This window comes from Tenrec ecaudatus, chromosome 5 (genome assembly GCF_050624435.1).
Source record: "Tenrec ecaudatus isolate mTenEca1 chromosome 5, mTenEca1.hap1, whole genome shotgun sequence".
NCBI lineage: Eukaryota > Metazoa > Chordata > Mammalia > Afrosoricida > Tenrecidae > Tenrec > Tenrec ecaudatus.
Genome location: NC_134534.1, coordinates 167,161,710 through 167,185,876, shown reverse-complemented (window position 1 = coordinate 167,185,876; position 24,167 = coordinate 167,161,710). Strand labels below are relative to the sequence as shown.

The window sequence follows — 24,167 nt, the reverse complement described above, 5'->3', positions numbered from 1 at the left end:
GGGCGGAAGAGGAAGGAGCGGGAGGAGAGCCGTGAGGTGGCAGCGGCTGCGCCGGCGGAGGCTGCGCCTCAGTGGACTGGGGTCTGTCTCTCTTTTCCGGGCCACCTCGCAGGGACGTCAAGGACTGCTGTCGAGAGCAGGAGATCGTCCCGCCTTTCTGTCTCCACGTCCGCACCCCAAGCCGGGCTTGCGGAGGCGGCTACCCCGGGCTGGAGCCTGGCGCTCCCTGGTCCTTCCTCAGTCAGCACCGACCCTGGCTGCAAGGGCCTCCCTGTGCCGCTTGGCGACCCGCCTCTCCTCCTTGCCCGCCGACTTGGGCTGCCTCCCTGGTTCCGCCGGGGCTTTCGCTGCCCGCCGTCGGCTCTGGGAACGGGCCTGTCCCCTTCTCTCTCTGCTGCCCTCGGCGACGTGCGATCCGAACACCTCTTCCGCCCACCGCTCTCTAACGCTTGCTTTGCTCAGCTCAGGCTCTCAGCCCACTCTTCTCCCGCTCTTCCGGACAGCGCCTTGACGTTATAGAAGGATTTTTGTTTTGAGACGAATAGCGAAAACTAGACTTTTGGCTTTCCAGAACTAGAATTCCTCTTTCTTTCACTGCTGGGAGGGGGAGCAGGGGCTCTGAGCCACTGGCTGGCTGTCTAGGCAGAGTCAGCTGCTCTTCTGTGGAATTCCGGCTCTGACCTCATTGACTTTAGCTTCTTGTCCGTCCGTCCGTGTGTGTGTATGTGTGTGTGTGTGTGTGTGTGTGTGTGTGTGTGTACCTGGTAGACTCAGATCCTGAAGAGCTCCCACACAGCAAGCATTACAATTAATTTGCTTCCTCTTTTTTCAAGAGGAAGGCAAGGCAAGACCAACTAACTACCCAGCAGCTGGGGTTCTGGGGGTGCCATGCAAAATGGCTCCGATAGCCTTTGCACTCATGTGAGAGAATCTCAGCTGAGTCATCCTAACTGTCTACCTCGTTTGTGCCAAGCTCCTGTGCCTATTGCTCTTTGATCATTCCAAACTTGGAGGTAAGGGTTGCTGGAGCCCCGATCCCTCGTGTGCACACCTTCAGCTGTCAGGTGAAGCACTTACTGTAAAGGAGTGAGAAATGACCCTCAGCCAAACGTTCTTTAGGAAAGGCTGAAGGAGGCAGGTTCTTTGTTCGGTGACTGTTGTTTGGATGGATCATATGTTTTTCTCTAAACCTTTCATCACCAGTTGCTGCCATGTCTAGACTTATGCCAAGTCTACCGACATATATAGTTCATTTGGGGTTCAATTTGGCAGGAGTCAATGTTCTTTCCACTGGAAGACAGAACATGATCTCAGTTGTGAGTGACATGTGGTACTCATTGGGCTGAGGGTACATGGCAGCACCACAGTTAAAGACCAGGCAGAGCAGCGAAAAGAAGATGGTCAAGTGTTCTGCTGGGCCTAGAAGCGTCCATGCTTGACTCTGTTGCGGACCTCATTGACCCCAGCTTCCCCGATTAAAACTCAAGGCTTACTGCTGGTCTGGTACTTTCAAGCCCTTTGTTCCTTGAGTACCGGTACCCACATGGCAGGAATGACCACCATGCGACTGAACTCCCTGCTAGCTCTGCTGCGACCAGCACTACCCCTCATCCTAGGGCTGTCCCTGGGATGCAGCCTGAGTCTTTTGCGGGTCTCCTGGGTCCAGGGTGAAGGGGAAGATCCCTGTGTAGAGGTTTTGGAAGACCTGGGAAGGTCTCAGAACCTGGACTCAAGAATTCGACAGGACCACAGTGATGACTTCAAACCTCGAGTTGTCCCCTACTACAGGGATCCCAACAAGCCCTACAAGAAGGTGCTCAGGTGAGAGCTCTGTGTGTGCAGTTTTCAGACACCAGACCTCAGTGTGTCCTGCTTACTTGCCTCTGCTTATCCAGTGCCGATCAGACTCTAATGTTCCCTAGTACAATCCCTTGTCTTATTCTCCATAATGAGTTGTTCTCGTTTGCCCCTGCTCTTTCTTAGCTCTAAGAAGGTCTTAGCCATTGTTAAATACATGTTCACTGTGCTTGAACAAGACACTAACTGCATCTGAGCCTCAAAGTGGAGGCACAGAGTCCGGCTAGTCAGTAGATGCTAAGTCCATAAACTAACATTGACAAGGAGATTGTGCCCTTTTCTTTTCTCAGGACAAGCTGGTTCCTAAAAATTAGGAAGTTGACCCCTGACATGCTGGTTTCTCCACAGGACCCGGTATATCCAGACAGAGCTGGGCTCTCGTGAGCGGTTGCTTGTGGCTGTCCTGACTTCCCGAGCCACGCTGTCCACTCTGGCTGTGGCTGTGAACCGCACAGTGGCCCACCACTTCCCTCGGTTACTCTACTTCACTGGGCAGCGAGGGGCCCGGGCTCCGGCAGGGATGCAGGTGGTATCTCATGGGGATGAGCGGCCAGCCTGGCTCATGTCGGAGACTCTGCGCCATCTGAACACATACTTTGGGGCCGACTATGACTGGTTCTTCATAATGCAGGATGACACGTATGTGCAGGCCCCCCGCCTGGCAGCCCTTGTTGGCCACCTTAGCATCAACCAGGACCTGTACCTGGGCCGTGCTGAGGAGTTCATTGGTGCTGGGGAGCAGGCCCAGTACTGTCATGGTGGCTTTGGCTACCTGCTCTCACGGAGTCTCTTGCTCCGGTTGCGGCCACACCTTGATGGTTGTCGAGGAGACATTCTCAGTGCCCGCCCTGATGAGTGGCTCGGCCGCTGCCTCATTGACTCTCTGGGGATTGGCTGTGTCTCCCAGCACCAGGTAACAGCTCATTTCGATTCCCAACAAGTTAGTAGTGATGTAGTGACCCCTCTCTAGGAGGTTCTGCTGACTCCTTCCCACCAGGTACCTTGGAAATCATTGCACCCTTCCCAACCACAGATCTGCCCATTGGCAGGCCCTTGCTCACCTTTGGCATCCTTCGAACCAGGGGTCACCAAAGGTAGCATCTTGTCCTTTGACTAAGAAAGAAATGTGCCTCTAATCACCTGCCCTCCCCATCTGCCTCCCCCAGCCCCAATCCTGTCAGAGCAGTTATGAAACATCTGGGCATTTCCTAGAAATGGCCACTCCCCTTGAGGAGTAAAGTCTTCATTTGTTTGCTAGCTCAGAAGCTGCCATGCTTCTTGTACGAGAGAAGAGGGGAATAGCCCAGATGGGGCCCACCCTCCTAAACCCAGACTCTTCAAAGTCTTTGCAGACTTGGGCCTTTCATTTTCTTGAGAAACAGTGGGGTTCTTTAGGGTAGAATGCTCTTAATTGCCTACTTGTTTTATCCTGTCTAAAATCCAAATTGTGACAGGAGACACTGGGAGTCACTCCCGTACTCCACCCTAGAGTAACCTCAACAGCATTGAGTGGCTAACTGGCCACGGGTGGTTAAGCATGATTTGGAACGGGCGACCATTGGCATGCAACACTGATAGGTGTCCGGTCCCTCCAGGGGCAGCAGTACCGCTCATTCGAACTGGCCAAAAACAGGGACCCTGAGAAGGAGGACAGCATGGCTTTCCTGAGGGCTTTCACAGTACACCCTGTCCCCGAGGGAGCCCTGATGTACCGGCTGCACCAGCGCTTCAGCGCTCTGGAGTTGGAGCAGGCTTACAATGAAATAGAACAGCTACAGGTGAGCTCAAGAGCAGGTGGGCTAGAGGAATGACTTGGGAAGGTTGGGCTAGCCTGTATGGTGGATGGGTAGAAAGATGCCAATCGTACCCAGACTTCAAACAACAACAGGGAGAGTAGGGGTTAGCTCCTAGAATGACATGGACATGGTCAAAGGTGCACTGTGTCAGGAGGCGCAGCACAATGTCGAGACAGTCGTTTTAGCTCTTTTCCACCAGCAAGCAAAAGCCTAAAAGTCTCTGAACTTGTAGAATTCTAGAAAAAGCCAGAAGGCGAAAGTGTCGTTGAGTCTGAGGGATGTCAGAGGTGCAGTCTACATGGAAGCAGGGCGCAATTATGAAGGGATAGAAATTCTTAGGGCCTGGGAGAGAGACCGCGAGCTTTATTTCAGGATAGTCTCACTTTTGCAAAAGTGCAGTTTTCATCTCTTACCTTCTCATAGTGATCATCTGAGGTGGGTATGATTCATACTCCTTTCACCTGTTACAGATGAAGACTGTAACATATGGAAAATCAAATGATGAGGCAAGGGGCACCTCTTTAAATGTTGACAGGACAAAGTTTAGCCTTTTGGGTGTCAAGTCTAGTAGAATCCCACATATGTCCAAGGAGTGAAAGTTGGATAGGGTCCTAAATCTGGTACCAACTGTCCATTCTCTTCTCAACTAGGCTCAGATCCGGAACCTGACAATGCTGACCCCTGAGGGGGAGGCGGGTCTAAGCTGGCCCGTTGGGCTCCCTGCCCCTTTTACACCACACTCTCGTTTTGAGGTGCTGGGCTGGGACTACTTCACCGAGCAGCACACCTTTTCCTGTGCAGATGGGGCTCCCAAGTGCCCATTGCAGGGGGCAAGCAGGGTGGACATCGGTGATGCTGTTGAGACTGCCTTGGAGCACCTGAACCGGCGCTATCAGCCCCGCCTCCGCTTCCAGAAACAGCGGCTCCTCAACGGCTACCGGCGCTTTGACCCAGCCCGGGGCATGGAGTACACCTTAGACCTGCTGCTGGAAGCGGTGACTCAGCGTGGGCACCGACGGGCTCTGGCCCGCAGGGTCAGCCTGCTGCGGCCACTGAGCCGTGTGGAGATCCTGCCCATGCCCTATGTAACTGAGGCCACCCGTGTGCAGCTAGTGCTGCCCCTCCTGGTGGCTGAAGCTGCTGTAGCCCTTGCTTTCCTGGAGGCCTTCGAAGCCAGTGTTTTGGAACCACGAGAACATGCCCTACTCACCCTGTTGCTGGTCTATGGGCCCCGGGAAGGTGGCCGAGGGGCCCCTGACCCGTTTCTTGGGGTCAAGGCTGCAGTCGCTGAGTTAGAGCGGCAGTACCCCGGGACAAGGCTAGCCTGGCTTGCTGTGCGAGCTGAGGTCCCGTCCCAGGTTCGGCTCATGGACGTGGTCTCTAAGAAGCACCCAGTGGACACCCTCTTCTTCCTCACCACTGTGTGGACGAGGCCTGTGCCTGAAGTCCTCAACCGCTGCCGCATGAATGCCATCTCAGGCTGGCAGGCTTTCTTTCCGGTGCATTTTCAGGAGTTCAACCCCACCCTGTCGCCACCGAGGTCACCCTCGGGACCCCTGGGTGCTGGCCCTGACCCTCCGTCCCCTCTTGGTGCTGACCCTTCCCGGGGAGCTCCTGTTGGGGGCAGATTCGATCGGCATGCCTCTGCTGAGGGCTGCTTCTATAACGCAGACTACCTGGCTGCCCGAGCACGGCTGGCTGGGGAACTGGCGGGCCAGGAAGAGGAGGAAGCCCTGGAGGGGCTGGAGGTGATGGATGTTTTCCTCCGTTTCTCAGGGCTCCACCTCTTTCGGGCTGTAGAGCCAGGGCTGGTGCAGAAATTCTCAGTGCGGGACTGTAGCCCCCGGCTCAGCGAGGAACTCTACCACCGCTGTCGCCTCAGCAACCTGGAGGGGCTGGCCGGGCGGGCACAGCTCGCCATGGCCCTGTTTGAGCAGGAGCAGGCCAATAGCACTTAGCACACCGGCCGCGTCCTGTCCCTCCTTGGACTTCCCTGCCTTTTCTGCCTTCGTCCCCGGGTAGGGATGAAGACAGACGGATGATGGAGAGCTGGTTGCTGTATTTTTCTAATAAGAACATACTATTAAAGTGTCTCTGACAAACTCTTGTTAGGCCTATGGAAAATGGAGTGAGGGCAGGTATGAGACGTTTCCCAGAGGAACTGATAGCTCACTCTCCCCCCACCCCCAGTTTCCAATAACCACACAGCTGCTATTAGATGAACAACCTTTAATCCAGTGCCCAGCCTCACACACAGGCGTCAGAGGAGTTGGGAACAGACTCCAGCCCAGAAGGTCCATAGTGGTGCTCATTCCAAAGGGGCTCCTAGGTGTTTCGCACAACAAGTGACTGCTCCAGTTCCTGCCTGCGCTGCTGGATCTTTAGAGAAAGAGTAGGAGCAGCTGAAATTAGCCCTGGTGAGTGAGCGAGACCACCCCAACTGCCCTTTGCCCGGGGACAGCTGGGAGCAGGGAAGAGCCTCACAGAGGAGGGAGGAAAAGCCACCATGTAGAGTGGCCCAGGCCAAATGGCAACTCTGAGAAGGGCAGTTCACCTGGAGCGTAAGGAACCCGCCCTACCTTGCAGTAGAAGTAGCGGCTGACTGCTTCTTGAGACCAGGGCTGATGGTAGAACTCAGCCCGGCGTTCCTCTTCAGGGTTGCCTGTTACATCTGTCATCACCTGGGAGGGAGCAGTGGGGATCAGCCCTAAAACTCACCCCCTTTTCACCTGTATACAGCATTTACTGTCTTTCCAAGTGTGCTTGTCTTCCACTCCAGTAATTCCCAAGTCTCTCTCTTCACCTTGAGGTCCCGGCTCTGGGAGCGGAGCAAGTCTTGGACATAGCCTTTGGGGTCCCTGGAGAAGCTTAGCATGAAGTCTCTCTGGATCTTGAGCTGGTTTATGGACTCAATCGTTTCATGGATCTACAGGTAGAAAGGTAGATGCGGTCAAGTTGCCCTTGGCCATGTGGGAGAAGCTGGTAAAAGGAGGAGGAGGAGAAGTGGAGGGGCAGAGGATTTATCCCTGTCCGTTTGAAGGGCAATCCCTCAGAGCTCCCGATTCTGCTAAAGTTGCAAGGAAGTGGGGTGGCGGGCCAAAATCTACCTCAAATGAGGTTGAGCTCCAAGTAGCAATGGAAGGACCATGTGTCTCCCTTCTTAACCCCACAGGCTCATGCACAGTCTGTTTATTTAAAAAGAATTGTGTGTGTGCGTGTTTTTGGTGGAAGTTTACATAGCAAATCAGGTTCCTGTTGAACAATTTCTATGGTATTGTTCAGCACCATTGGTTACATTTTTGACAATGTGTCAATATTCTCTTTTCCATTCTGATTCCATTTCCGTTACTTTAGCTTTCCGGTTCTGCTTATTTTCTCATCTTTGTTTTAGGGTCTCATATCGTGTTTTTTCCCCCCTCAATTGTGAAAGTCTTTAAAAACTTTTTTTTTTTAATTTGAAGGGCACAGTATTCCTGAGTGATGTTTATTTTGTGAGCTAACCTGTGCAGAGTCTATTCTGAGGCTGTTCTTGGCTATTTGGGGGCCAATGCCTATGCCAGCCCTGGCTGGACTCTGGCCGCACCTTACTGTCTAGAGCACTGATCTCCTGCTGATTGGCCGTGGACAAGAGGAAGCTACTCATCTGCCCCTTCAGCGGCTCCTCCACCTCCACATCGATGTCATAGCATGCCGTCTTCTTCTGGTCTGATGGGTCCACACTGCCAAGAAAGTGCAGCCTTTGGTGTCCAGGATGTCCCATGGGGGCCCATACAGGGCTGGGTGCATCCAGTGTGGAGAGATGGGGGAGGGGAGGGAAAGTAAGGATCATCCCCTTGTCTGAGGAGCAAGTTGGGGCCATCTCACCTGATGACATGGTTGATGACAATTGGGTCAGGGGGCAACAGCAGAGCTGTGAGGCGCTGGGGAATCTCAGAAAACTTGAGTCGGGGACAATCAAAAATCTGAAGCAGGAAAAGAAATTACTCTATTGCGCTCAAAGAAAGCAAGCCTCCAGTTCTAGATCCTTCCATTCAGGAAAGGTGCAAGAAGCTAGGATTCATTCTAATTCCTCATTTTCTGTGGATGGGACGGGTGGGTGCTGGGTGTGGTGAACAAGGAGGAGGGGCCATGTGGTGTGGTGGTTGGGAGCCTGGGTGCCTCAGTACGTACGCTGCTCCTACCACTTCCTATGTAACCTTGAGTAAGTTCCCGCCAGGGCCACAGGTCTCACCTCACAGCACTGTGGGGGGATTGCCTGGCACAGTCCCTAGCACACGGGGGAGCACTCAGTAAACATCAGCGAGGCTCTCTCCTTGGGCTTATCTGCTGCTATGTTTACTTAGAAAGGCATAAAGAATGAGCGTCTCGACTTTGGTCGGATTTTGTGAAACTGCGTTCATGGTCATTTGTTTTTCATAACTGTCCCTGGGTGAGATGGGAGCTCCTGGTCTCAGTCTCAAGACCATGACTGTCCTCTTTCTAGAACGCAGGAGTCTGGCTGGGTAGAGGGGTGGTGTTACCTTATGAAAAGTCCTTCCCCTGCTGGTAACTGCCTGCTCCCTGGGTTCGAGCTCAGGTTACCTGCTGGAAATACTTGTCCCCATTGATGTACTCCTTGTCATGGGAGTCCTGCAGCCTGTTGGTCTTCACATACTGCCAGAGGGCCTGGACGATGGCCGAGCGGCTCTGCGTGTGCAGTCCCAGCAGCCGGGCCAGGCGGGGGTCCAGCTTGAACTGGGGAGGCTGGGGAAGGGTGGCCATGAGAATTAGATAGAGGGGGCTGGGGAGAACTCGGGACCAGGCTGCTTGGGGCTGAGAGATGTGCTGATGGGCTCCTTGGAAGCATGCTTCTGGAGGAGGAGGATGTAGGAAGGAGAGTGGGGTCTCAGGATGCACAGCTCTGAGGCCTAGACCCACACTGTCTAAGAAGAAAGGGGGAGGATGGTGCTGGCTGTGCCCGGCACGAGTGGCTTCGTGGGTGGGTGGCAGCGGTGGCAGTGGACACAGACCTGGTAGTCCAGCATGAGGAGCAGGGTGCAGCGCACACTCAAGTCCCCTGGCCGCTTCACCTGGAAGCCGTCTGTCTCCTGGGTGGTGGGTGTCCGATGCCACTGTGCAGAGGATAAGAGTTGGGTCGCAATGTAGGTCCATGGAAGTTGGTGGCGTCTGGGGCTCCAGAGTAGTACCTGATCCAAATCTGAGAGCCCCGCTGAGGAGGTGGGTATTGTGGCCTAGGTGTGGCTAGGTGTTCGGTGGGAGTGGGGGGCGGGGGGGGGGGCAGTGCTAGTCACAGGAAGGCAGGGTCTTGGTCTTACCTCAACTAGGTGGTTGTCAGGGCCATAGAGGTCTTTGTCCAGCTCAATGACCAAACTCTTGAAGAAAGAAGAGAACTTCCGCTTCTGCTTGCTGGGCTGTGGGGCAGAACAGGGACCACGGGGGGGGGGGGGGAGGCGGGGGGCAGAAGGAGGTCACCTTGAGAGGGGAGAGCTGGTAGGGCAGGTAGCAGGACAGACACACTCTTCTTTATTCACCCTGTGTCTAGGCCCCCCACCTCCCCTTCCCACCTGACCCTAGCACAGACTTTGATTCTGTCTCTCAGCTCAGGCCCATACCCACCCCAGGACACCTGGAGAGACCTGGGCCAGGACGTACGTCATCCAGGAGTTTCCCCTCTACCCGAAGCTCCCAGGAAGCAATGCTGCCATCAGAATCCTCAGCATCGGGCTTCGCAGGGTTAAAAGTATTGGAGATATAAAGACGCAGCTTCCGCTTTTGCTGTGGAAATAGTGACAATTGTGTGATCCCACCCTAGGGCACCCTCCTCACCCACTGCGCAATTTGGGGAGCAGCATGTAAAGCCCTCTGCACCCTCCCAGTAAAGCACCTTCATTGGCCTCTTCAGAGCTTCCTGGATGTCCACCCGCTTTCGCATGATGGTTTGATCCAGTTTCCTCTCAAATGCCAGGAGGTCCATGTATGCTTGAGACTCTGGCACCAACTCCCGGATCTGGAGGATGAGCCAGGCAAGGTGTCAGGGCTCTGCAAATGTCTCTAAGTGGCAGGTGGGTGTGTCAGCCATGCCATTCAAAGACACCAAGGGAGGACAGTTGTCCAGTCCCAGGACATGGAACTGTGATTGTGAATAAGAGCTCTTCCCAGGAGTCCATATCCCCAGTGCAGTCCTCAACTTGTAAGAGAGAAAAATGGCTTCTCCCTCTAGGGAAGTCCGTATATTTTTATTACGAGGCGAGACCACCATTGTGGGGCTCACCAAGAGGGAGGGTAAGGGGGGCTGCCTCATATCGCTATTGCCCTTGTGGAATACAGTGGCTAGGCTTGCCTTAGGTCCCCACAAAGTGGCTTCAGGCTCTGCAGGTCCTGAGACAGTTGGGGGTAACGTTGCTAGTGTCTACCCTGGTGTTTCCCCCAGGCCCTATGCTGAGGTCTGGGCCCTGCTAGCACTCTGGACCTGGATGCCTCTGGGCAGCTTCTGTTCCAGCTGCCAGCATATGACCCCACCTCTTCTCCCCTCTTTGTTCCAGCTTTCATGTCGTCCACTGAACTCTCACGGCTCCTCCGTTATTTCCCTCTGCCCCTCCCCCTCCCTGGGGCTGAGGGAGTCTCATTTTTTAATTAGCTTTCTACAAACAAAAAGTGAAAGTGACTGTGACCACGAAGCTTTGGTGCTTCTGACCAGAGGGGAAGGGAGGGCCAAGCAGCAAAGGGTGGGGGGGTGGGCTGGGGCTGCTAGGAAAGGCACTCACCCTTTGAGGGAGGATTTTGTCAGCCATCTTCCTCCTCTTGGCACTGTACATTTTTTAAAGAAAAAACCAGGTTACCATGGCGACAGATCTGGGAGTAACGAGGCCACCTGCTAAATTATCCCCGACATCTCCGCCCTCCTGGCTGGGGTTCCCCTTGTCTGCCCGCCTGCCTGAGGGGCTACAGTAGTAGTGTATGGGCTTGGCGTGAGCCCTTTCCCCCCTTGGGCCACAGAGGTGACCTATCCATCCTTTGGCCTGGGAGCCCTTGCCACGCCACCACTTCCACAGAGCCCAGAAATTGAGACTCCCGAGGGGTTGGGGCTGGAGAGGCACTGGCAAGATAGGAGCTGTGAAAGTACAGGGGAGATTGGGAGAAGAGACGGGGTCTGGGGACTTCTTTTCCCTCTTTAGCTAAGCAGGGCTGCATGTTCAGGACCAGGGTGGCTACAGCCCCTAAAGCACGTGGTGGTGATGTGAAATTAGTGAGAATTTCAACCCTGAGCTCTGGGCTTGGAAGGGTATGCTGATGGGTGGGCAAATGGGCGTCCCTGCCTTTGGACCACCTGGCAACATGGTAAGGGACATGCAACACCCATGGGGGATTCCAAGAGAGAGAGAGAGAGAGAGAGAGAATGCTTTCCTATTGCGCTAGCTGAAGGCTGGGGGCTAGAGAATTAGAGAATGCTTTCCTATTGTGCTAGCTGAAGGCTGGGGGCTAGAGAATTGGATCATGCTGACTGGACCTTGGGGAGCAGCTGGCATGTGGGCTCTTGACCCATGAGTTGCGTCTGATCCTCAGAGGATGAAAATGATTCTGCCTTAGTATCTCCTTGGTGGAAAGATAGACTCTCAGCGAGGGGGGGGGGGCGCGGGGTGCTGAGGTGAGGTTGGGCAGCAGCCCTTCTCCCAAAGTGTACCCCCCCCCCAGCAAAAGCTTGGTAGGTCAGCTCCACCCTGCCCCCATGTGGTGCTCGAAGTGCCTGCTGCTGACGCCTCAGGGGCTGGGCAAGGGCTCATTCAACCTACGGTTTGTATGAAACAGATCCTCTGTGTGAAACTTGACACAGATAAAGCAGGGGACTACTGCTCAAAAGGATGAATCACTCTGCAAAATAACCACGGGATTCCTATAAATGGTGAGCTTTCCATGAAAAAAAAATTAATAAGATCAAATTCCTATTACACCTTTTATAGGCGTCCATCTGTTGTGCAAAGCGCAGCATGTGTGCTGTTTGACTAGATAACAAGCCCAGAGGAGGATCGGTCTCGCTGGGGACCAGCAGGGACTTCTGAGGTACCACCAGGGGACTTGGAAGCTAGATGATAGGCTTTCTTTAGTTTTTTAGTGTCTACAGTCACCAGAGACTGGAGAGGGTGGCAGGGCAGAGTGGGGCTCTTGGACCACCCAGCCAGAAGGCAGATTCTGGCTCTACCCCAGCCCCGACAATTCCAATTCAGAAGCTCTGGAGTGGGCATCACTAACAGTCAAGCCCCGGGCTTCTGAGCAGAGTGGATTGGAGAGCCACATTCTGAAAACAAAACTCGAAATCCTAAAGCTTCTGCCCTCAGGCCTACTGCCAGCCCAGCCCAGCCCAGCCCAGCCCCCAGGCCAAAGGATCTCCCAGAACTCGTGTGCGCAGAGAGCAGGAGCAAGTGACACGGGAGGACACTGGAAAGGGGTATTGGCTGCTAGCGGTTGTAGCCCGCCTTCACAGTGGGGAACACGAAGGAAGTGATCCAGCCCCTAGGGTTAGCATCCTGGGTGACCCCCTGCCAGTTACCCTTCTTTGCCCCCTGGGCCCCCGCCGCGGCCCCTCCCCGACTCACCTGCGGCTCCGAGACGGTGCCGTGGGCACCGGCTGGCCCTGGCTCTGCGCCTGGCTCTGCCCGGGCGGGGGCGCTGCTCGCTTTCGGGCCGGCTCCATGCCCGCGGGGGCCAGGCCGGGGCGCACGGCGGGGCTGCCCATGTACGGGGAGCCCGGGGGGCCCATTGGCGCCCCCTGGTGGGGCATCCGGGCTCCAGACGGCATCCCGGGGCGCTGGGGGTGGGAGTAGAGCAGAAACAGGCGCTGCGTGAGACTCGGCCCCTCCCGGAGACCACCCGCGGGAGACCCAGTCCTGGAGAGGGAAGAGGCGCTAGGGCGGAGGTGGCTTTGCGTCTCACTGCAGGAAGCTAACTGATGCCAGGCAGAGGTGCAGGGAACCGCTGTGCCTCTGGGATGCGGGAGGGACCATAAAATGAATATGAATGGTCCTTTTCAACCTTTTCAAAGCATTTTCATATCCACTGGCTCCTCTGTGAGACAGACCAAGCAGAGACTTTCTTCCCCACTTGACAGATGAGGCAACTAGGGCTCAAGGAGAAAAGCGACCTCGCCAAGGTCAGGAAGCTCATCCGGCAAAGGCCGGCGGGCCTGACGGATCCCCATTTCCTGAGGGGGCTGGGGCTTTTACCAGCGCTTCTGACTGCTACTCCCCCTCCCTGGCTGTCTGTCCTCTCCACGCTCATTCCCAGCTTCATCTCTCAGAGGACCTGCTCAGACCCCTCCATCCCACTGCCTTCAGACTGCCTCCCAGTTTCCCCACTCAGGTCCCAGTGAGCTTTCCCGACTTAATAATCTGCTCCCAAGGGAAGGCTGGAGGCAAGGCAGGAGAAGCCTGCGCTGAAGTCAGACCTGCCAGGATTCCGCAATAGGAAGGAGCAGCGGGGAAGGAGCCAGCGGCCCTGGGGTAGGTCGAAGGTGTCTCCTCTCTGGTGGCCACTATCAACAGGGATGGTCCTATCCTGACAGATCTCTTCCACCTCCCCAGTGAGGTCAGCAGGCACAGGGACTTGGAGCAGAGCGGTGGTCAGCAATTGCTGAACAGTCAGATGGGATATACACAAGGTGCAGATATGTCAAATGGAGTGTTTCATGCGTGGGTTAGCCCCAATTGTCCAGATTCCAGAAGAGGGACTGGGTGGAGGAGCTGTAGGAGTTTCACAGTAGGGCCACAACAGAGAGGGTGTGTGGAATGGGAACTGCGGTGAAGAGAGGGAGGAAAGAGAGGGAAGCAGGTATGCAGCAGTCCCACTGCCCTGTTCCCATTTGAGCACCACCACTTCATCCTGAGGAGCAACAGCTGCCAGGGAACACAAGGAGGAGCCCTGTTAGGGGCTGTGTCCCCTTCAGTTGCCAGCTGCTCCTCCTACCCCTTCAAGCCCTAGCCCTAACCGCCTCCTACCACAGCCAGGCAGCTGTCTCTGCTTATCTCTCCCAAGGTGAAACCTGCCTGTCTGTGTGTCTGCCTACCCTGCTCCATCTGACTCTGTCACTCAACCCTCCCCGGCGACAGCTGACCATCTCCCCAGCCTGGAGAGGTTCCTGGGAGCTGTGGTGGCTGTGGAGCTCACAGCCAAGCAAGAACTGAAGCTCTAAGTTGGCCATATTACACAACAACCCCCACCCCCCACATGTGTTACTTCTTTCCCTTTCAAGGCGCTTTTTAAAAGGGATGCCATCCCCTAAGCAGCAAGGTTAGTACTGACAATGTGGTTAGCAACACCCTCTCCCCGGGAGACTTCCCCCAGAGATCCCTGCACTGGAGGATGGACCACCCCAGGGAAGCACTTCTTCCCATTTGTCAAGGGATACTGATGAGGCCTAAGAACAAGGCTTCCAGGGTTCCCAGGAACCATGGCAGCCACCAGGGCCACCTCTACAAAAGCCAGGATTCTAGGGACTCTGGCCTCTTTCACTGACAAAGTGCCTTCTTTGGGACCACAAGCCCATTCCACCACAGAAAACCCCATTGCTTCCTGTACTCCCAGCTCTCTGACCCAGCTGCCACCGTTTTCTCCAACCCTGCTGTTTTCTTAGCCACCCCCTCCCATTGCCATTGCCTACACGTGCTCATCCTCAGTCTCCGTGCTGCCCTGGGCTCCCCACGTGCTCCCAAGGCCTCCCTGGTACAGCACCAGGCTCCTGTGCCCCTGGGATCTGTAAGCCTGCCTTCACACCTTTGAGGCTTTGAAAACACCGGCTTGGTCACAGCATCCTTCAGGCCCTTTCCTGGGGGCCTGTCTCTAGGGAAGGTTTCTTGCTGTCCCAGATGGCAAAGACCACCGTAAAGCCCCCAAGCCTCCTGCCAGGATGTGGGTGTGGGGGTACTCATGCCAGTTTCTTGCTCACAGTCCCCCAGGGTCACCTGCTCCTGCTCGTGGGATACAGTCCGAGGCACAGTCCCACTGATGGACAGACAGCCCGGCCAGCACAGGCAAACCATGCCCTCTACCCTGACCCCAGGGTGGGGGGAATACCTGGGTCCATAAGGAAAAGAAGCGAGGGTACCATGTTCCATAGATCAGGGGCCCCCCATTTGGGACAGTCCCCAAGTCCCACCCCCCAGCCCCGACAAGATCCCACATAAACGCCTCTCCCCTTTCCCGCCCGCGCTCCCATCCCCAGCCAGCCCACTGCCAACGTGTTCACATGCCAGGGCGCAGGCACAGGCCGGGCAAGGGCTGGGGGGCGCGGGCACAGCCCCTCCCGGCCATCCCTCCATTCAGCCAGCGCCAGCTCGCGCGCCCTCCCCCGCTAACTTTACCCTACTCACCACCCCATGGACTAGAAACTCAAAAAGTTTGCTTTTCGTGGCTTTGCGCGCCCCTCCGGTAACTTCGTCCGCGGCCATCAGGGTGGGCTCCGCGGCGGAGCTCACTCACTCTCTCTTCCTCTTTCTTTCCCCTTTCTGCCTTTTTTCCTCCAACTCTCCCTCCGAGTCCTGCTGGGCGCTCACACTTCTACTCGAGCCGGGCGGGGAGGGCCCCTTCAGGGCTGCCCTGACGGCCCACGGCCACGCCGCCCGCGCGCCGCCGCCGCTGCCGCATTCCTGCGCCGATAAGACAGAAATAGTCCGGGCGCCCGCGCGCTGTTTACTCGGCCGCCGCGGGAGAGGCGGCCTGCAGCCCTCGCGGGGCACACGGCGCAGATAAGCGGGAGCCTCGGAGCCCTCCTGCGGGGCCGGGCGGCAGGGCGGCCCAACGGGGCTTTCTTCCGTGGAGAGTGGCCCTCTCCGGGAGGGACTGCCCCTGCAGTGCCAGGCAGGCAACAGCCCGGTCCAACTTTCCCTCTAGTGGCTCCTTTTGCATCTCCGAGGCCCTTTCCCCAGAGAACTGGCAGGCCAGGGCAGGGGCATCCAATTGGTCGGGGTGGGGTTCCTGGGAGGGGGCCACTGTGCCTAAAGGAGGCCTGCCCTGCGGCATGGCGAGGGGACGAGGGTGGGTGACTGTCAAGACGGTAGCCTCATGTCACTGCATGTGCCTATTACCCTCTCTGTAGGCAAGGGGCCTGGCTGTGTGTGTGGGTGCTTGTATGGAGAGAGGCCTTCTCTGTGTCTGCTTGGTTCAGGAAAGTGCGTGTGCGAGTGTGTACGTGGGTCCTGCCTTTCAGGCCAGTGTGTCTATTTCTGGTGATATGTCTCTGTCACTGTGTGAGAAAGGGAGGGCAGTAGGGGAGGTATCTGGGAAAGAGGGGCATGGAAGAAGGGCCCGTGAGAACAGGAAGAGAAAATTGGAGGGAAGGCCGGCTACTGCGGCGGGTGCAAGTACAGAGGCGAGCCGGGTTCCCAGGCATGGCCTGAGTGTCGGGTGCTGAGTGGGGACCTGGTGGAACTGAAGCTGCTGGTGATGACTCCAAAGAAAACAGGGGCTAGGGATATGAGGGAGCCCCAGAAGGAGGAGTGTGGGGTGCAGGAAGGGCAGGAAACAGGGGCAAAACCTACACCCTGAGGCCTGAAGCCCTGGTCCCACTCTTGTTCCCAAAGGGTATACTCGTTTTCGTCTACATGGCGTTTTGGGGTCAAGCGTTGGAACAAGTTGAAAGCTTATGTGGGGCTGCACTGTCCAAATCTGGGGGTGAGGGGCGGAGGGTGAGGTGCAGTGACTGGTATAGTGTGTTGGAAAACGGACCTGAAGACCTACTAGCATACCAAAAGGGCTTCTGGCCCTCAATCCTTCACAATGCCTCCCAAGCACAGAAGCTAAGGAGACAGGTACTGCCCAGGCCTCTGCTGCCTAACTGCCCTTGGAAACCGGCTGTGCGCTTGCTTGCCTCCCTGTCCATTTATATGCCCATACCAACCCCCCAAAACCAGAGACCTGGATCCAGGATGTCCTTCCTCTCCCTCGCCATCGGCAAAGGACCCACCAACTCTCCAGGTGCCGTTTTACAGACACAGAGGGACTAGGCCCTGGGGGACTGTGGGTGTAGGCTCTCCTCTATCTCAGGTCATGGATGTGGTTGATGGCAACTTGGCTCTGTGTATGTGTGTGATGATAACATGCCGAGGGGCACGCTGAGAGAGCCTACTATCCATCCCCGGAGTGTCCTCTGCCCCACCTTGATCCACATCACACCTGCCCTTTAAAGCCCGCTCAGGCCACAGCTCTTCCCGAACGCCCTCCCAGAGTCCATTTGTTCACATGGGCCTTTCTCTCCTCTGAGTGCCCTCCGTTCATCCACCCTGCTGCAGGAATGGCGTGGGTTGCCTAATGTCTACTGTGCCCTGCCCTTCGTGTGTGTTAGGTGGAGTTGTCTCCTACACGGCCTCAAAGTTTCTCGCCCCATACCAGGCACAGGTGGTGGATTAAATTAAGGCTGCCCGATGATAGTGCGCTCAAGCACTGTGAACCAACGCACATTTTGGCTGACACCAGCCCAGTTGAGCATTTCCAGCATGAGCATGTTAAACCAACCGACTTTAAACCAACCAACCTTGGAGGCTTGGGAGAATGAGGGTGGTGGTAGTGTGTGTGTGTTTAAGACACCGGTAGGCTTTGTGCAAAACCCAGATCTTTGGGTCCTGAGACAGCTCCTGAGGACACAGGAAGGCAGCCTTACCGACACAGGATGAGCATGCCTGCTTGGGCAGTGGGGGTCGAGGGAACACAGCACAAGGAGCCCGCCACCCCCCCCCACCCCCACCCCCGCCACACACACACACACACACACACACACACACACACACACACATTTTGAAGGGGTTGGGAAGACTGGGATCTGTTCTTGAGGATGGATGGGCAATTGGCTTTGGCAGTAGCCTTGTGGGAAGAGGTGGGAGATGAATGACTGAGATGGGGTGGGGGGTGTTCCCTGGTGCCTCATTCAATTTCCTAGACACAGATGACCCCTAACCCTCTAGAGACAGGATCAGAGCCTTCTCCCCCAGCCTTCCCTGGCTTCAGGAGGCTGGGAAAGAGCTTTCTTTGTGGACAGACAACAGATAGGCAGTGCCCCTGCCCCCACCCCAAAGCACATGGGGTTGAAACACAAGGGCACACCTGCCACCTCCACCTCACATCCACAAGAAGCTCCCGTTCACTAGGCACAACCAGTTGGCAGACTTGTATATATGGCTGCTTTTACTTGGGCCACCCTACTTGTGACCCCAAAGCAGAGGGGGCGATGAACAGTGCAGGCACCCTGGCCAGGCTTCCCATCAGCCTGGCTCAGAATGGTGCTCCAGTTTTGGGGGGCTCAGTAGGGCAGCCCAGATCTCCCGGTGACCCGTCCTCCAGTTTGGATGGCAGCGTGATGGGCGGGAGCGTGTGTGGTGTCCAGCAGAAGCGACGGGCTTTGGCCAGCCCCTGGCAGAGGCAGCCGGAGCCGGAGTCCCCCCTGCCGTCCCCCCATCTCCCCTTCACTCGCTGAGCACCGCCGGCACCAAATGGCAACGCGCCTCTCTCCACGCAGGAGATGCGGCCGCGGCCTGCCGGGACGGGATGGCTGGCGCGCCCCCACCGCCGCCGCTGCCGCCGCGGCCCGAGCGCGGGCTCCCTCCGCCCCGCCCTGCCCGGCCGCCTCCGGGCGGCGCCGGCCGGGCATGCGCGCCGGCCTCCGGTGAAGGTCAGCCCGGGGCCTAGCGGCAGAACTCGGCGGCGGCCCGGGCAGAGGGGGAGGGGTTCGGGCGGGGGCTTAACCCCTTCCCTTCGGAAGCCCGCCACCAAGGCCTGGGCGGGCCGGGCCCAGCCCTGCTCACCGTCGGTGGAAGTCCCAGTGCTGGAGCCCGGAGAGAGAGCCATGGAGGAGGAGGAGGAGGAGGAACAAAGGAAATGAAACTGGATGGGGGGTGGTGAACCCTGCCACGGCCACCCCAGCCCCCAGCCCCCAGCCCAACTGCGTGGTGCTTACAGAACGGAATGACCCTCACAGATCTGGGCGCGCGTGCACACACACACACACACACACACATACACGCAGTGGGACTGTTCGTGGTTCTCGGCCGACACATGTCTGGGTTCTGAAGATGCCCAGGCCCTGGCCGGGTTCCCCTTCAGCCACAAAACCCCAGGGCATACCCTGACATGCCTGCTCCAAGTCCCAGCCCCAAAGCAACCTGGCTGGCTAGACCTTGAGGCTCTGCCCGGTGTCCAGAGATGTGTGAAGGGGCATCTGGCCACACGTGCCCCAGCTCCTGCCCCCTTTCCTAGAGCCCTGCCTCCTGGGTCTTTCTCATGAGCTCTTGGAGCTGTCTGGCTCAGCGACTTTGCCATTCCGTGTGTCAGTTTTACACACACACACACACACACACACACACACACACACACACACACACACACGGCAGGCGAATACCCAAAGAAGGCAGTCACAACAAAGGAGACAGGAGGTGGACACCTGGCCCTCCATTTCCTGAGGGCCAGAGGATCTTTAGGGCCCTTTCCACCCTGTAATCCAATGACTCCACAAGCTAGAGATAGGACCCAAGTCAGATGGATAGATGGGGCGGGGGTGGGGGACAAGGAGAGTCCCAGAGCAGAGAGACACAAAGAAACAGACACAGAAGACTCCTAGGGATGGACCGATAGTTGGAGGTCGGAGGGGTAGGCTCCGGCTATCAGCACCACCCTCTCTGGGAGGCCTCAGGAGTCCTTCTTCCCACCCTTGTCCCACACACCCCTCCCTGGCGGCTCTGCTCTTTGTCACACACACCTCTGTGGGGTCCTTAGCACACAGGGACCATAGCGCACCTTGGGGTCCCACAGCAGGCAGGTTAAACCAGTTGAATGAATACATCCTCCTGTCTTTCTCCTCAGGCTAAAGTCTTGGTTCTCAACCTTCCTAATGCCGATACCCTTTCATACAGTTCCTCCTGTTGTTATGACCCCCAGTCATAAAATTAGTTTTGTTGTTACTTCATAATTGGAATTTTGCTACTGTGACCCAGAGGGGTCACGACTCACAGGTTGAGAACCGCTGGTCTAAGGGGATGCCCCGTTACCCTCTCTCCCCATTTACCGGGAGGGGAGAGCTGGGCTCTAGGGCGCGGTGCCTCCTGTGTGTCTCTGTTTGGGATTCCTTCTCCCACCTCCTTCCTCTTAACAGCTCACAATCATGTATGTCTCTTGTCAGACTGTACCTACAGAGATGACCCCCTCTTAGCTCCCTGGCCACTTCTCCTCCATCTTCCCTCCACCCGTGAGCTCAGGCTCATCGCGTCACCTGGACCTCGCCAATCCCAGTAGCTACACCCCCATTTCAGTGTTATTTATTACCCTAATCTGGCTGCCATTGCCTTCCTTTCCAACTAACCCTGTCAGCTCTCTGACCCCCCCCCAGTGCTGCGGCTTCCCTGAAACAGCTCCTTCGTCCTGTCCTCCTGTACTCCCTGCTCCCCCCTCCACATGTTGTTTTGGCTTGCCTGCCCTACTGTCATTCATCTCCATGACTTCAGGGTCAAATCCAGCTTCACCAGCTCCGGGAAAGCACCCAGTCAGCTGCACATGGCTGGTGACAAGCCGTGCAGCCACCTGCCTGGCCTCGGTGTGCCATCGTGGACGTCCGGTGGCATGCGGGCAGGCCACCCTCACACACACTCAGCTAGCATTTCCAAAATTCATAACACCCAACTCCAGCTCCCTGATTGCCACATGTCCTCTCCGGCTTCCAGCACCTCCTGTCCATCCTCATGCTCGGTGGATGTGACCTCGCTTCCTCCTTGGAAACGATCATTTCAGAAGAACTTCCAACCACTCCCTCCTGCCACCTCTTCTCACTTACCAGCAACTGTCCCAGAGCCTGTGACTACAGTTGAGTCAGCCAGGCTCCTGCTGGAAGCTGCCCGTCCCCCCCTCGTGCCTGGACAATACGGCCTCAGCAGTTCACTCTGACATGACCAACATTACCTTCCCCCTCCACCGCGTATCCCTGTCAACCAGCAACAATGTCAAGAAAACTCCCAATCCCCCACCCCCCCACTCCCCCAGTTATCGCCCTGGTTGCAACACAACTGCCTTCATTTCTGACCTTCGGTTTGGTCAGGTGTCTGTCTGGCTGGTGGTTCCTGCGCTGCCAAATGCAGTGACCCCCTTCCCAGTGCTCGCTCACTGGGCTGCAGAATCAGACAGGTTCACTACCTTCTTCCTAGAATCAGAGCAAAGGCGGGACCTTCTGGGAGCTCCATCCCTGGTTCTGCAGAGCTTCCTGGGGATCCGCCATGACTAATCCCTTCCTGGGGCAGGAGGCAGCTCCTCAGCTCAGTCCACCCTGGCTCCCAGAACCAGACTCTGGCCTTTCTATTATACACTGCTTGTTTGGGGCAAAGTCGGTGATAACCGGGCATGACTGTTCTCCTGGGGTTCTGTCCTCCCCCAAGTCTTCAATCCTTTGCCCTGAGGGAGGTCTCTAAGCTGCATGGTGTGAGAGCTCAGAGCGGGGGCTCTACAGTAGATTTTCGCGACCTTCCAAACCAACCTCACCACCACTGAGTAGATGCTATCTCATAGAGACCCTAGAGGGCAGGGTAACTGTCCCTTTGAATTTCAGAGACTGTAACTCTTTACAGGAGTAGAAAACCCTGTCTTTCTCCCATGGAGCAGTTGGTGGTTCTGAACTGCTGACCCTGCAGGTAGAAGCTTAACATGCAGTGCTCCTGTGCATTGTGGTCAGGACATTGGAAGCCTGGCAGGGGGTGAGGGGACGGAAAAGGGGAGACACCCAGGAACCCGGAGTCACCAACAGGTAGCTAAGCCACCAGACAAGCCTGGAAGAATGGGTGAGGCTGCTTGTTGGGCCCAGGGAAGCTGAGGTTTGGGGAGCTGCTAATAGAAGCCCATAAAGGAAGGGAGGCCCTCCGTCTCTCAACCCAATTATTGCGACCCTGTTCTGGGACCATCATCCTTGGTGGCGCAAACAGTTAAGCTGCTCATACAAAGGCGGGCCTTTCAAGCCCAATGGAGCTGAATTCTACTCTGACGCACAGCCAAGCAACTACTCTGACTCCATAGCAACTGGGTTTTTGTTTCAGTGTTTTTGTTCTTGTTTTTGTTTTTTTTAATTTTTATTTTGCTCTGGGACTGCCTGTGTAAAGCCCTCATGAGTCCCGTACAAGACGCAGCTCCAATCTCAGACTTCATGGTGGTTGAGAGCGTTGTGGCAGAGGGGTGCACTGGGAGTGCACTGGGTGGTGGTGGATGGGGGACAGGGAAGGTTCCCTAGCAGGACCCTAGAGCAGCCAAGGCTACGCAGCAAGGAAAGGCTCTACGTGAGGCTCATGGCTGCCACGGAGGTGCCGTGGGCCCGAGTGGCCGTCTCATCTTGGTGGGAGACTCGGAACCGTGGAGCGGTAGGAAGGGCCTAGTGGAATGGGAGGGGGAAAGCACTCGCACCTGCTGAACCCACATACAACAGGCTTTGCTCGTTACACCTTGTCTTCACTTCGTCCCTGTCATCACCTGGGAAGCAAAGGCCAGCTCCTAAGCCCAGCTGATGGGTAACGGAACAGGGGCTGGGACAGAGATGACTTGTCTGAGGCAGCAGCTGCCAGAGTGGTCTCTTCAGGAGCAGCCTGTCCCAGAGCAGGTGCGGAAGGAAAGGGTGTCCCAGTCACACCTGACCATCCATCACCCGCCAGACAAGAGCCCTGGCTAGATTGAAGAAAGGGGCAGAAAGGAGGAGAACAGACGGGTGTCCTGGGGGCATGCAGAGCTGCTATGATGCCAAATTAGCCTTCTCGTGGTGCCCACCTCATGCCATCCCCACACTGAGGCTGGCCGGGCTCCGAGCTTCCCACCTCCGGGTGCTCTCTTCCCTTCCTCAGATCTCCCGTTCTAGGCCCTCACTATTGTCCAGTTGTGACTATGGTGAGCATCCTCTTCTCTCTTGCCCCTCCTGTTCAACCCACAGGCACGTCTGTTGACTTGACCTCTAAATTCTCTCGGGAGCCTACCCACTCTGCAGTGCCTCCCCTGCCACAACCATCTCTGGTCTAGACTATGGTCTCACTGCATGCTTCAGCCCCCGTCTCTCCCACTTGTTCTCCACCCGTGGCCAGGACGATGTTGAAATCCACATGACTGGGGCCACCATCTTTGCTGAGGTCATCTCTGCCTAAAAGCCAGCAATCTTTTCCTAGCCCTGATGCCACCCTAATTCCTGGCCTGGCTCTGCAGGGCCAAGTAATGCAGAGCTATGCCCAGGCCGCCAGCCTTACCCTGAGCAGGCCAGGGGCTCCCGTGCCCCTCGCTGGCACCAGTCCTGAGTCCACTGCCTCTCGGCCTCTGCTGCTGCCTCAGCTGCTGATACGCGGGCCAGTTCTACTCTCGAGGAACTTGGCAGCTGGCTTGGCTTTTTTCTTTTTCAACTGAAAACTTCATTAATAAAGGCTGAGAAGGGAAGCTTCTCATACAGACGGATTCTGGCACACTGGTTGGGAAACGGATGACCGGAAAGACAGGTAAACTGACGTGGCATCTTGTTTCACAGAAATCCAGGGGCAGACCCACGCCCGAGGAAATGGGCTTCTCCGTGGTGGGCAGAGAGGCCCTGCATTTTCAGTGGCCTCCTGGCCCCAAGAAGCCCTTGATGGGGAAAGGGCAGCATGAGGAATAGAGTGGGGCTGAGGCCTTAGATTACACTCCGCGGGCTCTTCAGGTACAGCCAGGATGCACTGGGCAGTGTGTGTCCTGCTACCTGGCTGTCCTCTCCTGGAGTCTCTTGAGGAATGCATGCTGTCCCACCTCACAGGGAGGTATGGAGGCTCACAGAAGCACGTGGTTTCTCCCCAGCCAGCACACCCCATACGCTGCCAGCCAGACCTCCCAAGCCAGACCTGTGTGGCTCCAAACCCTGGGTGACTGGCAGTGACATCATCTCCTGTCAACTTGCGAAGGGGTGGAGTCTAGACTGTCAATCAGGTCATAGCCAATGAAGCCTCTGTGTGGGCCTGGCCTTCTCCTGAGAATTCTGGGAACTCCTGTCTTCCTCCCTGGTGGCGGGAAGCGGGTCTCTCTGCTTCATCTCCCTTCGAGACATTCCTGTTGACAAGCCACATGGAGCAATGCTGATGGAGTCAGAGCCTTGGAGCTGGAGGAGCCACGTTAAGATCCCTGTCTGCGCTGAGATGCTTCCACCGCTCCTGGATCCACAAGACTTTCTACCCGCTGGCCTGTGATCTTCTTGTAATCTGTGTCATTGCATGTGTTGCGTGAGACCAAAGAAGAATTTATAGATTGGTATCAGACATATGGACTAATATCGGATTTATGGACTTGATCTAGACCGGGCTGAGATGTTTTCTCAACATACAATTCCTCTTTTATATAAAGCTCTTGCTTTATATAAACATGAGACACATGAGTCTCCCTGGGTTTATTTTTCAGTAGACCACTGGATGAACACAGTGACCATCATGCTGAGACCCTGCTACCCTCTGCTGGGTGCTCCTGAGCATAGACACAGGGTATGGGAGACCTGCCTCCCAGGCCGGAAGCTCC

The 24,167-nt window shown here is 56.3% G+C and overlaps 2 protein-coding genes across 6 annotated transcripts; one reads left to right on the top strand and one right to left on the bottom strand.

Moving 5' to 3' along the window:
* Positions 1 to 5,760, top strand: CHPF2 (chondroitin polymerizing factor 2). The gene is made up of 4 exons (XM_075550224.1): positions 1 to 1,821; positions 2,206 to 2,770; positions 3,453 to 3,635; positions 4,304 to 5,760. Exons 1-4 carry the CDS (start codon positions 1,544 to 1,546, stop codon positions 5,609 to 5,611), a joined length of 2,334 nt encoding a protein of 777 aa, XP_075406339.1. The 5' UTR covers positions 1 to 1,543; the 3' UTR covers positions 5,612 to 5,760.
* A 105-nt stretch (positions 5,761 to 5,865) lies between these two features.
* SMARCD3 (SWI/SNF related BAF chromatin remodeling complex subunit D3) lies at positions 5,866 to 18,533 on the bottom strand. 5 transcript variants are annotated; one of them, XM_075550227.1, is made up of 13 exons: positions 18,437 to 18,533; positions 12,245 to 12,456; positions 10,418 to 10,460; positions 9,538 to 9,660; positions 9,270 to 9,428; positions 8,969 to 9,064; positions 8,663 to 8,764; positions 8,235 to 8,396; positions 7,518 to 7,615; positions 7,237 to 7,372; positions 6,457 to 6,579; positions 6,233 to 6,334; positions 5,866 to 6,032 (listed from the first exon to the last, which is right to left on the bottom strand). In XM_075550227.1, exons 2-13 carry the CDS (start codon positions 12,445 to 12,447, stop codon positions 5,979 to 5,981), a joined length of 1,401 nt encoding a protein of 466 aa, XP_075406342.1. In that variant the 5' UTR covers positions 12,448 to 12,456; positions 18,437 to 18,533; the 3' UTR covers positions 5,866 to 5,978. The 5 variants fall into 5 exon arrangements, with proteins under 5 accessions (XP_075406342.1, XP_075406340.1, XP_075406343.1 ...); XM_075550225.1 differs by lacking the exon at positions 18,437 to 18,533 and adding an exon at positions 15,014 to 15,482; XM_075550228.1 differs by lacking the exon at positions 18,437 to 18,533 and adding an exon at positions 15,123 to 15,482.
* Positions 18,534 to 24,167: the final 5,634 nt, after the last annotated feature.